Source organism: Apus apus, chromosome 13 (assembly GCF_020740795.1).
Source record: "Apus apus isolate bApuApu2 chromosome 13, bApuApu2.pri.cur, whole genome shotgun sequence".
NCBI classification, from domain to species: domain Eukaryota; kingdom Metazoa; phylum Chordata; class Aves; order Apodiformes; family Apodidae; genus Apus; species Apus apus.
In genome coordinates, this window is record NC_067294.1 from 5666877 (window position 1) to 5681828 (window position 14952).

The following is a 14952-nucleotide window of genomic DNA, read 5'->3' on the forward strand; positions in this document are numbered from 1 at the left end:
TATTAAACTGCATGGAAAAATCAACAACCTTGGGCTGTCTCCCATCTCCTTCAGCCCAGCACCCTCATTCCTGCCCTGATCTGAGCACAGATCCAGTGACGCTCCCAAGGAGCCTTGTTTGCAGCCACTAGCCCAAACCTCAGGTGCTGGAGATACAGGTGGGAACTGTTCCTTGTGTCCTTCCTCTTACCCACCACCTCCCAGTGCAACACCACCCACAAGCTGGCCAGTGACCAGAGCCCCTTTTCCTTACCATGTGTCTGGGCTCAGCTGTTTTCTTGCTGTGCTTCTCTCTGCCTGGCTCCCAGCTTGGCTTTCCCTGGGGTCACGCAGAGCGTATTAACATGCTTAGCCTTCACCCACCACATGGTTAAGCTGTATTCCCAGCCCCATCTATGCAGGAGCAACCAAAACCAGGCAAACAGAGGAAGAGATGGAACTTTGCAAAAAGAAAAACACCTTTATTTTTTTTAAACTCTTTCCTTAAAAAAGTATTTGTAAAAGTTTATGGCATAAAAATAATATCTCATGGCTATAGATGTGACATAGTACAAATCCTAAAATATATCTGTAAACCTAGGAAAATGTTAACTCTTTGGTACCTTTGTCTGAACTCTGTTTTTTCTTCTGCCTTCAGGATGGTTTCTGACAGACAGCAGGGAGGCAGGTGCTGCTTCTGTTCAGAGATGCTGCAGAATAACAGCATGGTGCCAGCAGGCCAGCACCGCAGGAGTGGGAGAGGGCAAGCTTTGGGTCAGCTTTTCAGGTCTGGTGCAATCCATGAAGGAGGAAAGGACAGGAGTGATGGGACACTGCAGGTCTCCCAGCACAAGCTGTCTTCCCTGCTTCCTCCCCTGCAAGTCATCTATCCAAAGTGCTGCTGGAGCAGTTCACCTGCCTTTTCCAAATTCAACAGGATCCATCTTGGCATGCCCCAAAGCTTCAGCCATCTGGCTGAAACATGGGAATGACACTGTGAGCCCAGCTACCCATGTACTGACCTTGGAAATCTGATTTTTTAAACAATATCTGGCCTGCCCTGTGCAAGTCCTGCAGACAACATGGTGCCTCCACCACTACAGTCAGCCCTGACTGCTTAGTATCCCAGCAGGGCTGGGACATGCTGCAGGAAGGGCCTGTTCCCAGCCCAAGAGCTGCGCTGTGAGGACCTGCAGCTGCTCTGGCTGTCCTCTGCCTGTGCAACCACCCAGAGCAAAGGCTGCCAAAAGGCTACTGAGAGCTGCCAGTAGGCAACCTTCATGGTCTCCAAGTGAGAGCACAGCCAAACTGTCTCCAGGCTCTCCTGTCCATGTGGGACATCCTGGGGTTTGCACTGTGAACTGGCCACACTGATCCTGGGGCCTGAGCCAAGCGCTGACTCTGAGCAGAGCCCTTCCTCAGGCTTGTGCGTTGCAGCACGGGATCTGCCTCCGTAGTGCATTAGCTGACATCCCATTTTAGAAAAAGCCCCCCTGAAGGAGACATCTGTGAAATCCCCTTCTTCACATCTGCCCAGCTTTACACAGGCCCGGCTTCCCCACAGCCAAAACCTAACCCACTGCCCAGTACCCTGTGGTGCTGCCTCTCCCCCAGCCCAGAGTCCCAACTGGGAAGAAGGGGAAGACCCATTTCTCACTTCTGGCTGACTTCCTCCTGGCTGCACATCTGCACTGCACTTCTGCCTCCCATCCCCGTGGGACTCTGCCACAGTGCCCTTGGCAGCTGAACAGAGACAATTTAGTTACAAATAAAGTCCACTGTGCTCTAGATTTCTTAATACAACACAAACACTAAACCTGACACTCTCGCTTAATAAAAACAACAACACGCTCAAACCAAGAAGGACAAAAGGATTAAAACCTGTGCACACATCAGTCTGAGAAGCATCTTAAATGTGGAAAGAGACACTGGAGTGTTGCATTCATTTCTGGGATACACTTAGGAACGTATGCAATAGTGACTGGCAGTAGGATTATGCATATACTGGTGCTGATAACGATGTAACAGCTGTAGAGTAAAATATGATCTACAAATAAAAGATATTGCACTAGAGATGGGCCCAAGCTGTGGCACATGTCCCTTTTTGGAGGGGCTCAGTTTGGGTCCACCTCTAAACACAAAACCACACCCAAACAAAAATACTGATCATTGAAACTGAAAACCTGGAGGGGCCGGTTCCCTTCAGACTCTCACTGGAGAAATTGTGGCTGCGAAACTAATGGGCTCAGAACAGGGGACCATTTCTCCTGGCCCTCACCCTCTGGGCCACGTAGGGACTGGAATGCTGGCATCAGTGAGAGAGGGAGCAGGGGCTGGAGTTGGCTCCCCTGAGCAGAGAGCACTTGTCTGGGGAGGATGCTGTAAGCCCTGCCAAGCCCTCTCTTGGGGGAGAGTTGCAGGGATGCTGAGCAGAACACGTTGCCTGTCCCTGGCTGAGAAGACCTGCCTGCTGCAGCAGGCGTGCATGTCCTTGCTAAGTGGTGGTGAGAATAGTTGAGTAAGGACAGGAAAGTACCATAAGGTGCAAGGCTTGACCTTTGCAGTCACAGGGCCAGAAGCAAATATTTGGTCATCTCTTTCAGGAGTGGAGAATGGTACCATCTTAAAAAGCATCTGGCGTACCTACTTTAAGAAGGAAGAAGGAGGTGGGATTAGCACCCTGTCAGCAGCCAGAACAGGTTTTGATGCAAAGAATAATTGCAATAAATCTACACATGGGACAAAATACAATAGGCATCCAAGTGTAGCTAATGCCCAGCTAATAGGACAGGATACCTGAGTTCCCCCAGCAGGGAGAAAAATAGATCTCCTCTTTCAGAACCATGGAAACTATTTGATAGGGGGAAATTAGTCATTTAATTAGTAATTAATCTGTACGAGATGGAGTTTAGGATTTGTGAAGTAAATAAGCAGATGGCCAAAGGGAGGGTGAGAAGGAGTTAACTGATGGGGAAATCTTTGGGCTGGACAGAGGTAATAAAAGTAGCTCTCCAGGGTTGCTCTTGATGCTGGAAGTTTTCATATTTTTATTAGTCAGTCCAGCCCAAAAATAACAGTTTGTTAACAAGATGTGCTGATGATCCAATGTCTGGAACAGCAGGGAGTATCTTGGTTAGAAATGCTGGAAAAAAGTAGAAAGATGTAGGTGCTTAGATTGGTCAGAGGATGACTCCAGACTACCAGTATGTTGTGGCTGGGAAAAGGCCAACACTATCCAAAGCTACAACCAGGCAAGCCCAATCCAGTACAGACCAGAACTATTAATGCCCTATGCAAGGTCTAGATTTGACCTCACCTGGAGTACAGGGTACTTCTGGTCACCTCTGATAAAGAAGAACAAATTAAAAACAGAGCTGGTGCTGACAGGGGTGATTAGGATGATCAGCTGTGCCATCCTATGGGCTCAAGTTGCAGTGACACAGATCCTACCAAGCACCTTACATGTTAGAAAAATAAAGTGGTCTGACCCCAAGGATCTCATGAGTTACTACTTCTCCATGGTTAGGATCATTTAATGAACTGTGGCCACAGAAGATGGCTCCTTCATTAAAAGCAGGAGGAACAGAGCATGGAAAAAGAGTTGTCATTCACAGTGGCTTTCCTATGGATGGTGGGGAATCTGACCACATGGGCTGAAAATAAACTCCATCAGCTGCCAATAAAAGTGCTGTTTCTTAGATTCACATTTTATGAAGGACATCAGCCCACAAAACATCTACTCCTCTTTAGCTGTATAAACAGCAGCATTGCCATGATAGACAACTTTAACCAGAAGCTGCTGGGGATTTCTGGCAGAAGTTTAATTTCTTATTTATTTATTCTTAATTCCTGGTGGCTCTGAGGGAGCAGAAGCCCAGCTAGATGCTGCTTGAATTTCTGAATTTCTAAACCTGCCTGTTACTTCTCTTTTCAGAAAAAATCCCTGTTAGTTTCTATGGTGCCAGAGCTGTTGGTTTTGGGGGCTAAATTTCATCTCTTCAGAGGTGGGGTTCACCAGTGATTTCAAAAGCCTGGTGTCCCTCCTGCTCTGGGTCTCCTTTTTCAGGTGACAGCTGAGACCACAAGAAGTCCCAGATCTACCTGCAAATAGCAAGGAAGGAGGCAAGAAGCAGGAGGAAGGTCTCTGCCCTTTTATCCTTCAAAACACTTTCCAAGAGAGACGAATCCTTCATAATTCCTCCTGCTCTGCTTGGTTCCCCATGACACTTCATCCACAGCCCTGCCAGGCTGCAAGTGGCTGTGCCTGGGCCCTAGAAAGTGGCAGGGTGTGAGAGACAGTTCAGCTGTGACTAAATAGCTTCCCAGCCTCTCTCCCTCTCTCTTTTGAGATGTCCCTGCATTGGTGTTCCAGCATCCTTATGGTCCCCATAATCTTGCTATGACTCAGGAGGGACCAGTGAGACCTCCCTTCCTAAGAAAGGGTGTTTGGGTGAAGAGTCTATCAAAAGGGAGCCCTCGCTTCCCAAAGATTAGGCACAAAGATTCTGCAGCTGGTGGGATTATATGATTTCCCAGCAGATGAGCTGGGCTTAGTGGCAGTAGATTAATGAATAGCCATATTGATTCCTTATACTGGCCCTGGCTAGTGGATTAATATATTTGTTCCCTTTAAATCTTCAATGAAGAATAATTAGCTTGGTGTCCACACAGGTGACACAAACAACACGGGACTGCCCTCTTTGCTGCTTCAACAGAGTCAGTGTGAGAGCAGCTTAAGTTCCTGGCATGCCCGTGGGGTTCCTGGTGCCATGCTGGGCACAAAAGGGTGTGACAGCCCCTCTAGGTGGATGCAGAGCTGTGTCCCAGAGCAATGGGTACCTGTAGTGCTTGTGATGTCCTTATCCACCATAGAACAGCTGTCAAGAAATGATTCAGTATCTCTGAGACGCTGACTGGTCTCTCCAAGACTTGGCTGTGTTTGGAGGAGAATCCACCCAATGTACTCTTGCTCTCCAGCAGCTGAAGGCTGGTGTAGCAGGTTCTCTACACCCCAGCAATGGGCTCCAAGCAAATTGTCCGTCCTGGTGGCATTTCACAGAACCACAGTGTGGCTGGTGCTGAGACCATCAGAGAAGTGCTGGTGCAGAGGAGATGAAGCTCATTGCCATGGAGGGGGAAGAGGCTGGAGTATCATCTTAGCAATGCAGAAAATGGCATCTCTTGTGGAGATCCAGCCCACTTCTTTCACTTGAAAAGAAGATGTTGGTCTGTGAGATGTCTCCCTCCTGCAGTGGTTTGGTCACTGAGGAGAATGTGGCAGTGATCTGGAAGGTTGTTGGCACTGAGCCATCTCTTTGTGAGGGGAAAAGGGATGGCAGTGGGGAAAAGTCTAATTCCCCAGCCAACACTGGGAGATGGGAGGGAAGGAGGAATGCTGGGACAGGTGGGGATGTCCCAGTGTAGGAGTGCAAAGCATGGCTCTCTGCAGTGTCTGGGTCAGCCCTTCAGCTGGTCTTGCTGTGGGCAGATGCAGAGTCAGCCCAGCTCTGACTACAGGAAACTCTCCTCCACCTCTTGGTGCCCTGTGGTTGGCTCTTGGCAGCGTGGCTGTGGGTCAGATTCCTGCTCCTCATCCTGATGGAGGTCCAGAGGGCTGTCACAGGATATTGTAGATGATGTGTTGGCCTCGTTCAGTGTAGAACTGAGGGGGAGACAAGAAGGAGAGAAAAATGAGTGCCTTGTCTCAAGTCTCCTGGTGAGAGAGGATTCCATTTGGATGAGAAGAGCTTCAGTCTCCTGGCCCCAGGAGCCACAGTCTCTGTGAGCAGCTTTCCACAGGAGGACAGACAATATCACTTGGATCTATGCAGCCCCCAAACACAACATATGGCCAGTGGGGCATTGCAGACCATGTGCTCCAGTGTTCCCTGCTCTACTGCTCCCCTTACAAAAATGGGGTCTTTTGTCCCCACCTGTGCCAGCTGATGTACAGGAACGTGACACCCTATCTTAGCTCACACCCCAGCTCCTTTGTTTCAGCTTCATCCCTGCAGGTTTACACAAGGATGCAGCACTTGAGCTGAGGATGACACTTCCCTCCTTCTCTGCTGGTAAAGCCACCCTGGTCTGTCCCATAGCAGAGCATCCCCATCTCTTCCTGAGGCCCCCATTTTCAGATATGGGCAGTCAGGGAAAGGGCAATATTCAGAAGTGATGTTTTACCTGGCCCTGCTGATGGAGGCCTCCTGAGGGAGATCACAGGTTACCTCGGGTTTGGGGTCGGGAAGAGGGATGATATAATCGTTCTCGCCCCCATTCTGGTGCACAGCTGTGTAGAGGATGCTGCTGGTGGGGGAACTGGGAGTGAGCCTGGCATTGTTCAGCCCAGGGATTGTGGGTCTCGTGCGGACAACAGCAGGGTGGTCACTCTTCATGAACTCTTCATCCACCTGCTGGTACCTCTGCTCTTGCAGGGCAGGTTAAAAGAGAAATGGAAAAGGTCTTGTGAGTGGAGAAAATGCACTTGTGTTGTATTTGCTTTCCCTGTCTGCTAGGCTGTTTTTCTAGAGGGACTGGCATCTTCTAGCTGGGTTCAGCTACCCTGAGTCCACCAAAGACAGATCACAAACTTTTCCTAAGGGACAGATCAGGAGCACAATTCCACATCTCCAAAATACCAGAGAGTCATAGAAAGGTTTTTCATCTCCTGCTAGTTCTCATTTCCACAGTTTCTGAAATGCCAGCTGTCTTAACAACGTCCTCAGGATGCCCAAACCACCTTCATCGGCTGTTCAAATTAATACAGCCTTAGTAACAGCAAAATCCTTTGGCCCAGCAGCACTAAGCTTTGGTCTCCAAACCCTGACTGAGGTCCCTAACCAAGACAGCATCCCCCACAGAGCACTGAGCCTCTTCTGTCCCTCCAGCACAGGGCCCTTTAAACATACCTTTCTGTAGCAATCCACCAAGAGGTTTCCCATGAGCACCACCAGCTGTGAGAAGGATGGTCTGATCTCAAACTTCTCCTCCCAGCACTTCTGCATGATATCATAGCTAACAAGAAGCAAGAGAGAGCACTCTGGTGAGTTTGTTGGGCAGGTGAGGTGGAGAAATGCTTCTGTAGTTTGTGTAGGACAAGCTCAGGGAAAGGTGTATGGGCAGCACTTACATCTCCTCAGAGGCATGGGTGGGTTTGGACATCCGATAGCCACGTTTGATGGCGTTGTAGAACTGTTCATTCATGGGCAGTTCAGGGTATGGAGTTCCCCCTGAGTGGAAAGGGAGAGCAGGAAAATCAGGCTGCTAGGTTGCCTTCCTCCCACATACCAACATGCATTTCACACCAAGGTTTCCTTTTTTCTTTACCTTTCCTGTTTCATTTCACTTCCAAATGGCCATGTCAGCATGGGAAAGAAGGAGACAGGAAATGAAGCTCTACTCTGACTGGTAAGGTTGGGACTTGGGGATTAGAAATGGATTTCTGTTGTCTCTGGGAAGGGATCCTGTTAACATGCTACCAGACCTACAGACACCACCATCATCTCCAGGACACTTACCTAGAGTGAATATCTCCCAGAGGAGAATCCCAAAGGACCACACATCACTCAGGGTGGTGTAGAGGTTGTTGAAGATGCTCTCTGGAGCCATCCACTTAAGGGGCAAGAAGGTCTAAGAGGGAAAAAATGGAAAGAGAGTCAGCTGCATCTAAGCACAACATGACCACAGTACTCCTGAAGGGAGTCCAGGCCTATCTTGACTTTGGAAACCTGAGACCAGGCTGGAGAGAGCTACGGAATGACCAGAAAAGAGCCAAAAGACACATTTAGCTTTTTCCTGCTCTTGCTCCCTCAGAATGATGCACAAAAAGGGGCCTCAGTTGACCAGCTTTCATGCAGCACTGGCTGTCCTGCTCCTGGGATTTGCTTGCACAATGAATACCAAAATAATCTCCAGGAAAGATTGCAAAGGGGCCCAGTTTCATTTCCTGTTTTGGAAGGAAAAGTAACTATGACAAGGGTGGACTAGAAAACTCCAGCTTCTCTGCAGGAGGGTCTCCTTGCCCAGGCACTGAATGCCTGTCCTCCATCCCATGCAAAGTGCATCCCAAAGCACAAGAGAAGTTAATAGAAAGTAAATAAAGATTGGGGTTTCGGGGGCCTGGCTTCACTTTCAGCTCCTCCAGCCTCAGTTTCTCTGGGAATTACATGTCCTGCTTTGCTGGGGGTTCCACATTCCCAAAACCCCAGGGCTGGAGTGAACATGCTGTTGTTTATGTCACAGGGGAGGTTCTGGGGAAGCTCAATTACAACCTCATCCTCTCCTGCCTTGACAGATTGGAGACATCTTTCTGGAAAGTATCTGCTTGCAGGAAAACACTTCCTCTTACCCTGTGGTCTCGTGGTTAGAGCTGATGTCTGTGAACCTGTTCCCAGAGTGGCAGTGACTCAGTGCAGCACTGCCAAGCTGCCTAACCTTGCACTGCTCCTGTCTGCAGCTCAGGACCAAAAACTCATCTCCATGCAGGGAAGGGATGCAGCACTGCTGCCAGGGATGGGCTGTACAGGGGACAGCTGCTGCTGCCCTTGTTCTTCTGTAGGAGCCTGGAGATACGGGTGTGCAATTCTGCTGCTCCACAGCATGCAGACTAGATCAGGTGCAGGATGGTTGGCTGTTGACACTATCTCCTGCCCTGTCACCACCCCTGGGCACAGTGATGGACTGGTGACTCGCAGGAGGAGCACTTAGGGGGTGAGAAGCCTACAGGCCTGGGAGGAAGGGGCTTGCACGGCTCCTGGTACTCACACTGCCTTTGGAGATATAGTTGGAATCCCTCATGATGTCCCTCGCCAGGCCAAAGTCACAGATCTTCACCAGCTTCCCCTCACAGATGAGGACGTTCCTGGCAGCCAGGTCACGATGCACGCACTGCAGGGGGGAGGCAGGGCACTGTCACTGAGAGGGGCCACCAGGCAGCCTGAGGAAGCAGCTTAGCTCCAGCACTAGCCCATTTCTGTGGCTGCAGGGACAGGAGTCACGTCACATCATTTAGGGCATCTCCTCTACCTCTATGGACAGCCATGGCTCCAGGCCACTCACATTTCATTGCTCACCTGGACTGCTTATCCCCATGACAGCAACAGGCACACAAGCCTGGCAACGGCAATTTGAACAACCCAGCAGAGAGGGGATTGCCAGGACCTGAACAAGCAAGGTCAGGCTGGCCAGGAGGGGATGTCTCTGGCTCTGCTGGACACTCCAACCCAACAGCCTGAAGACAGAGTTACACAAGCCTAGGTTGTGCCTCCTGGTTTCCCAGCACGTTGGATGTTTTCCATATGAGCAGCCCTGAGGTTTGCTCCAGACCCTGCCAGACACTACTAGTGAGTGTGGTGAGATGACACCACTGTGAAGTGTGACTGTGGGAAGCTGCAAGCGCCTCCTCTGTGCTCCGTGGGGAAGCACTGACCATGCACTTTTTAGGAGGAGACTGACTGGCTGGAGGCAGAGAGCCAGGAATTGCTCTCTGCACACCACTGCTGCCAACCCTACCCCTTTTCTTGGCCCTTTCCTGTGTGATGTTTCACACAGTCCAACTATCTGATCATATTACTGCCTGCCCCAGGCTAAGCCAGACCTTAGGAAATCACAGACCCTGGTTCTCTGTGGTGGCTTAATTTCCACTAAACAAGCACTTCTGATGAGGCCTGGAGGGGGTGAGAGCACGTGGTGCAACAGAGGTGTCTGTGGAGAGGAGTAACTCTGTTGTGGAGTGCCTTGAGCACAAGGAGTTTATCACTGTTTGGACATCCCAGTAAATAGGGATGATATAATGCCCCAGCTGTGCTGCACATGGCTTGGGAGGAGCTCAGAGTCAGGGAACTGGAGGTCCGAAGCTCAATCTAAGCCAGGATTAGCTGTCACGTGCAAATATAGTCATGCTGATCCTCAGGGCTGTGTTTCCAAAGAGGAGAGGTCAGCAGCTCTTCAGTTGCATGACCACTTCTCGTACAAGGAGGTTGGCATGGACAGAGGGACATTGTTCTATCACAGTGAGCAGAAGCTGACCACAGGACACAGCATTGTCAGCCTCCACCTCCACAGGCATTATGGACCAGCAGGCATACACACGTTTTTGGAAGCCAGGAACTCCATCCCATTGGCCACCTGGAAGCTGAAGCCCACCAAGTCCATGTAGCTGAGGAGTGGAGACTCATTTATCAGGGTCACCCGGTCTGCTCTTTCAGGAGCTGGAGGGCAAGCAGAGGTGAATGTTGGTGTTACTCAGCACTTCTGTGGGCTGCCCAGTAGTGGAAGGACCCACTGGGGATTGCTCCAGTGACAGAGACAGATCCAGGAGGTCCCATCACAAGGACACCTGCCACTGCTGCTGGACTTGATTTTAGCAATATGGACCATCTGTCTCTGCATGCAGAGGCATCCAGTGCCCAAAGCGTGAGCTCCTCTCCCTCCCCCTGTGGCTGAGCTGTTACCTGAGGGGGAATAGCTGTCCAGCTCGTATGGGGTACCATAATTAGAGGACTCAATGTCAGCATACTTGACTTCACCCTTCATGTCACACATGGGCACATAATCCAGGGAGTCATCCTTGCTCATGTCCATGTAGCCCCCGTCGCTCTCAACGGACAAGGAGAGGTGACTGGGAGGGGAAAAAAAGAGGCTGCTCAGATTCAGAGGAGAGGAGGAGACACAGGGGATGGGGGCAGTGATTTGTGGGACTGCAACTCCTGAGCCCTCAGCCCCAACACGGAAATGTCTCACACAGCAGGGAAAGAAGCCTCGCATCATGAATGCAGAGAAGTGCAAATGGCACTGGAGACCTTCTTTCACCACCTAACAGCTCAGGTGTCCTCAGTGCTAGCTTTAAACAGCCCTGCCATATTCCCTTGTGGGTCTCCAAGTGTCCTTGCCCACAGGATGAACCTTCTCCTGCTCACCTCACCTGGCAGAGCACAGGCTTGGCATCTTGACACCTTTCACATGCCAGTGCTGGGCAAGGGAAACCTGCTGCCTGGCCAGAGCTGTGGGAGACTGTGTTTAGTGCCTAGGAGGACCTCAGTTGCCTTTAAGCAGAAGCATGGGGGGCAGCTGTGCTGGTGTCCTAACACTACTCTATTCTACTATTGTTTTGATGGGCTGGAAGGAAATGCTGCTTTCTAACTTCCCATGGGACCGTTCCTCTGTACTGATGTGCCTGCATCCCTTCCAGCTGACAACCAGACAAGGGACCATTTCCCTTTCCTTGTGGCACCTCTTGTGCAACTGCATCCCTCCTAGCACTTCTCCCTCAGGCTCAGCAGCAATGCAACCTGCCCTGAAAATGCAGAGCTGAGGTCTCTGAGGGTTAAGACATGCTGGGAATCCCTTCACTTTTGTACTCAGTGCTTAGCTATGGTTATGCCAACAAAGTTAACGATGCCAGGAAATATTCCCAACTGGCATGGAGCAGCCAGGCTATGTGCTAGCAAACTCAGCCTCCAGGACACACAGATTGCCTCTGCTAAACTCCCTGTCTGCCAGGAGCTGTTTGGAGGTGGCTGGTTGGCACCTGGGCTGGTCTCACAAGGTAACAGAGTGGCCAGCTGTGTCCCAGTGCTGGGCCAGCATTTATTTTACTGATCTGGAAGAAACGTAGGTATCCTTCCTGGCAGTACCACCCCCGCCCCCCATCGATGAGGGCTAGGATGGGGTAGGCACCAGGGAGGAGGAGAGTGCTGCTTTCCAGGTACCTCTGCACGTGGTCCTGCTTGGGAGTGTTCCCATAAAGCTCTGCCTCCCTCCGGGCCTTCTCCCCGCAGGACTGCAGGAAGGTGTGCTTGTTGCGGTGCAGATAGTCCACCAGGTCCCCGTAGCGACAGTACTCCGTGATGATATAGATGGGCCCTGGGGGGAGAGACCACCTGCATCAGCCCTGCCTCCCACCCACCTGCTCCCCGGGGCAGCGAATTTTCATCCCACAGGGAGATTACCAGATTGCAGGACATCTAGGCAGGGGCAAGGGAGAAAGCCACCTTCTTGGTACCGAGTATTTTTGGAATTTGAAATTTGTGTTTTGGGGAGGGCAGGTGGGGGTTAACAGAAACATGCCTCCTCAGTTTCAATCAGGTTGGAAGGAAAGGCTTTCAGAGCCCCACAAGGCCTTCCTAGGGAAAGGGTGAATAATTCTGAACCAGAAAGCAGGAGTTATTCTCTCTGAAGACAGTTCTCCTCCTTGTCACAGCCCAGGGCAGCAGGGAGAGGACACAAGCTGACCAGGGCTCAGTTACCTCCTTTGGTGCAGGCCCCTAGCAAGTTGACAATGTTGAGATGAGGTCCCAGGTGGCTCATGATCTTCAGCTCAGACATGAGGGCTTGTTTCTCACTGCTCCGGGCGGTGGCTGTTGGAGAGAGTTAGTGTGAGCAGCAGGATGAGGAGCAGAGTTCATGGACACTGTTTGGTCCTGTGGCTTTTGGATGGGGGAAGGGATGGGCAACTCACACTTGAGCATTTTGACTGCCACTTTCATGGTGGACTGTGAATGGCTCAGGCCATGGGCTGTTGCCTCCACCACTCGTCCAAAGGCACCAGAGCCAAGAGTGCGTCCTGCAAAGGAGCAGTGAGGAGACAAGGTTGGCGATGGTCCTTGAGGAGAGGAGCTTGGAAAAGACAAATCTTTTGTCTGAAACCACACCAGTCATGCTGCTATCATACTGGTGGGCATGGAGATGGTCGTGAGCTATGATGTTTAGGGTTGGGGCTGGTTTCCACCTGGGTGGAAAGGGAAGGAGCTGCCAGCTGCAAGAAAGGATAGGCAGGAATAACCTAGTGGCTCGTGCCTAAGGGGGCAGCTGGACTCCCACTGTGGTCTCAGATGGTCTTGCTGTCCCAGGACCACATGGCATCTCCAGGGAAATACCTTTCTTTTCGAGATCATAAACCCAAGCCTATCATGCCCTAGGTCCCTGAGGACCACAAGGGCCCCTCAGTGGAACCTGCAGAACCTTTACCTAACACCAGCTTGTCCCTGGGCACTTCCCAGCTGGAATCGTAAGGCAGCTGCATGGGATCCACGTAGATGTACTCATGCCCATCGGAGCTGATGGACTCAATCACCTTCCAGCGGATTTCATAACGAGGTTTCTGGAAAGAGGAGCAAGGGAAAAAGAACGATCTGAGAGTCTGAGGGTCAGAGAGGACATGGGGGATGTATATGGGCTTTGTTAGGGAGTCTTTGGTCCCTGCAGCCATTGCCTCACTCTCCATCTAGCCTGTAGGTGCCAGGGGCATGCAGAGACTGATGGGAGACCCATGGTCCCTGGAACAGGATGGACATTATCAAGCCCATGCCAGCAGGAGCTCAGCACTTTGCTCTTCCCAGCCAGCCTAACACAGGGGTACCACTGTGGCAGCCTGGGAACACTCTCCTCTTTTACCTTCTGCCACAGGACGATCAGGATGATCAAGGAGATGATGGTGAGGACCAGCAGGGCCAGGATGACAGAGATGATGACCACCTTGAACGGCAAGGCTACAATAATAACAGGGACAGCAGTCAGACTCCTCTACCTCTACATGGCCTGAGTACCTTGGGAAAAGCAGTGCAGAGGGGTCCCTGCACCCTTCCTCTAGCACTGTCCCTTTCCTGCTACATGCCCCCCCCCTCCCCCCAGACATGGACCCCAAGCTCTCCTCTGGGTGGGAACAGTCCCTGTCCTCTCCTCCTGGGCAGACTGGGGATGATGGGGCAATGGGTTGTTACAGCCTGCTGAAGAGCTTGCTGCTGTGGGAGAGGTTTGACCATGGGAGGGTGCAAGGAGTGAGAGGGGCTGGTTTGCCTGGGGGAGAGCTGGCAGCTCTGGGCCTGGGCTGAGACCATCCTTCCTCATATTTGGGATGTGCAGCGCATGGATGTTCAAGTCCGTGGCACCATCTAGTGACCCGCGGGCTAACAACAAGACACTGGGGGCCTGCTCAGGCATTCCTGTCTTGCTTCTCTGGAGGGATCACCCTGTCAGTGATGGGAAGAGGATGATCATGGCCAGTGGACTTAAATGCTCCAGACTCCTCCTGAAGCAGCCTTTCCTGCTCAACCCAAAGGAGGCTTCATTTTGGGCAGAAATACCCAGCCTTCCTGCCTTAGAGGTCTGCAGCAATCAGAGGACAGTCCTGGCTCCCAGCACCTCCAGGCTGGAGAGGAAAATCTATCTCCTCACCACTGGCTCAAAATACTTCCCTCAGCACTCACCATGTGGGACCAGAGTGATGTCCTGGGAGCTGGTGCCTAGGAAGTTTTGGACTGTGCATCTGAGGAGCAGGGGCTCATCCACTCTGTGCAGCTTCAGGGTGCTGTTCACACGGTAGACCTGCCGCTCCGCGTGGTACGTGGAGTTGTTCTGCACACCCATCTCTGCTGACTCATTCCCCAGCAGCCGGGTGGGCTGCCCCTTGCTGCTGCACCTGGGCCAGAGGAGGATAAAGGCATCTGAACCACCATGGGATGCCCAGGCGTGTGGGCCAGCAGAAGGCAATAAAACAATAGTCTATTATTCTAAGAAACGGTGTCCAGCTGTTCCCATGGGCTCCACCACTCCACTTACCATTTGATGTCACTGCAAGTAGACCAGCTGATCTCTGGCTGGGGCATACCTTCAGCAGAGCATGTTACAGTCTGCTCCCCACTGCTGGCACTGCTGTTCTCCTTGAGATCCACCACTTTGGCTGGCACTGAAAACAAGAGGCAGTGGTAGGAATCAATCCTCCTTTCTGACTGCAGGACAGAAGGGGAACATTATCCACTGTATCTCTAACATGGCCTGGGCAGAAGGAGACAGTGAGGTAGGAGTCATCACAGCAATTTTGTTTGATTTTTGAAATCTAACAGCAAAAAAGAGAAAGGCTTGAGTGGGTAGTGAAGGAGACCTGTCCACATTTAGGTTGCTTTAGAAAACAGAGATGAGGGTGGGGGAGAGTGCTGGACATCAGAGCTGCCCACCCATCTCCACATCTACCTCAGG

General features: G+C 51.4%; 1 protein-coding gene across 1 annotated transcript in view; it reads right to left on the bottom strand.

The window, feature by feature from the left end:
• Positions 1 to 440: 440 nt before the first annotated feature.
• The window catches only part of PDGFRB (platelet derived growth factor receptor beta), a 32556-nt gene continuing 18044 nt past the window's right edge, over positions 441 to 14952 (bottom strand). Inside the window, exons 10-24 of the mRNA XM_051631428.1 lie at positions 14536 to 14662; positions 14184 to 14395; positions 13372 to 13466; positions 12946 to 13078; positions 12437 to 12541; positions 12225 to 12335; positions 11688 to 11841; positions 10431 to 10597; positions 10069 to 10187; positions 8743 to 8865; positions 7497 to 7608; positions 7109 to 7208; positions 6888 to 6993; positions 6163 to 6401; positions 441 to 5641 (exon numbers count right to left, since the gene is read on the bottom strand). Coding sequence (XP_051487388.1) covers positions 5491 to 5641; positions 6163 to 6401; positions 6888 to 6993; positions 7109 to 7208; positions 7497 to 7608; positions 8743 to 8865; positions 10069 to 10187; positions 10431 to 10597; positions 11688 to 11841; positions 12225 to 12335; positions 12437 to 12541; positions 12946 to 13078; positions 13372 to 13466; positions 14184 to 14395; positions 14536 to 14662 — 2054 coding nt within the window. The 3' untranslated portion in view covers positions 441 to 5490. The remainder of the gene's footprint in view (positions 5642 to 6162; positions 6402 to 6887; positions 6994 to 7108; positions 7209 to 7496; positions 7609 to 8742; positions 8866 to 10068; positions 10188 to 10430; positions 10598 to 11687; positions 11842 to 12224; positions 12336 to 12436; positions 12542 to 12945; positions 13079 to 13371; positions 13467 to 14183; positions 14396 to 14535; positions 14663 to 14952) is intronic.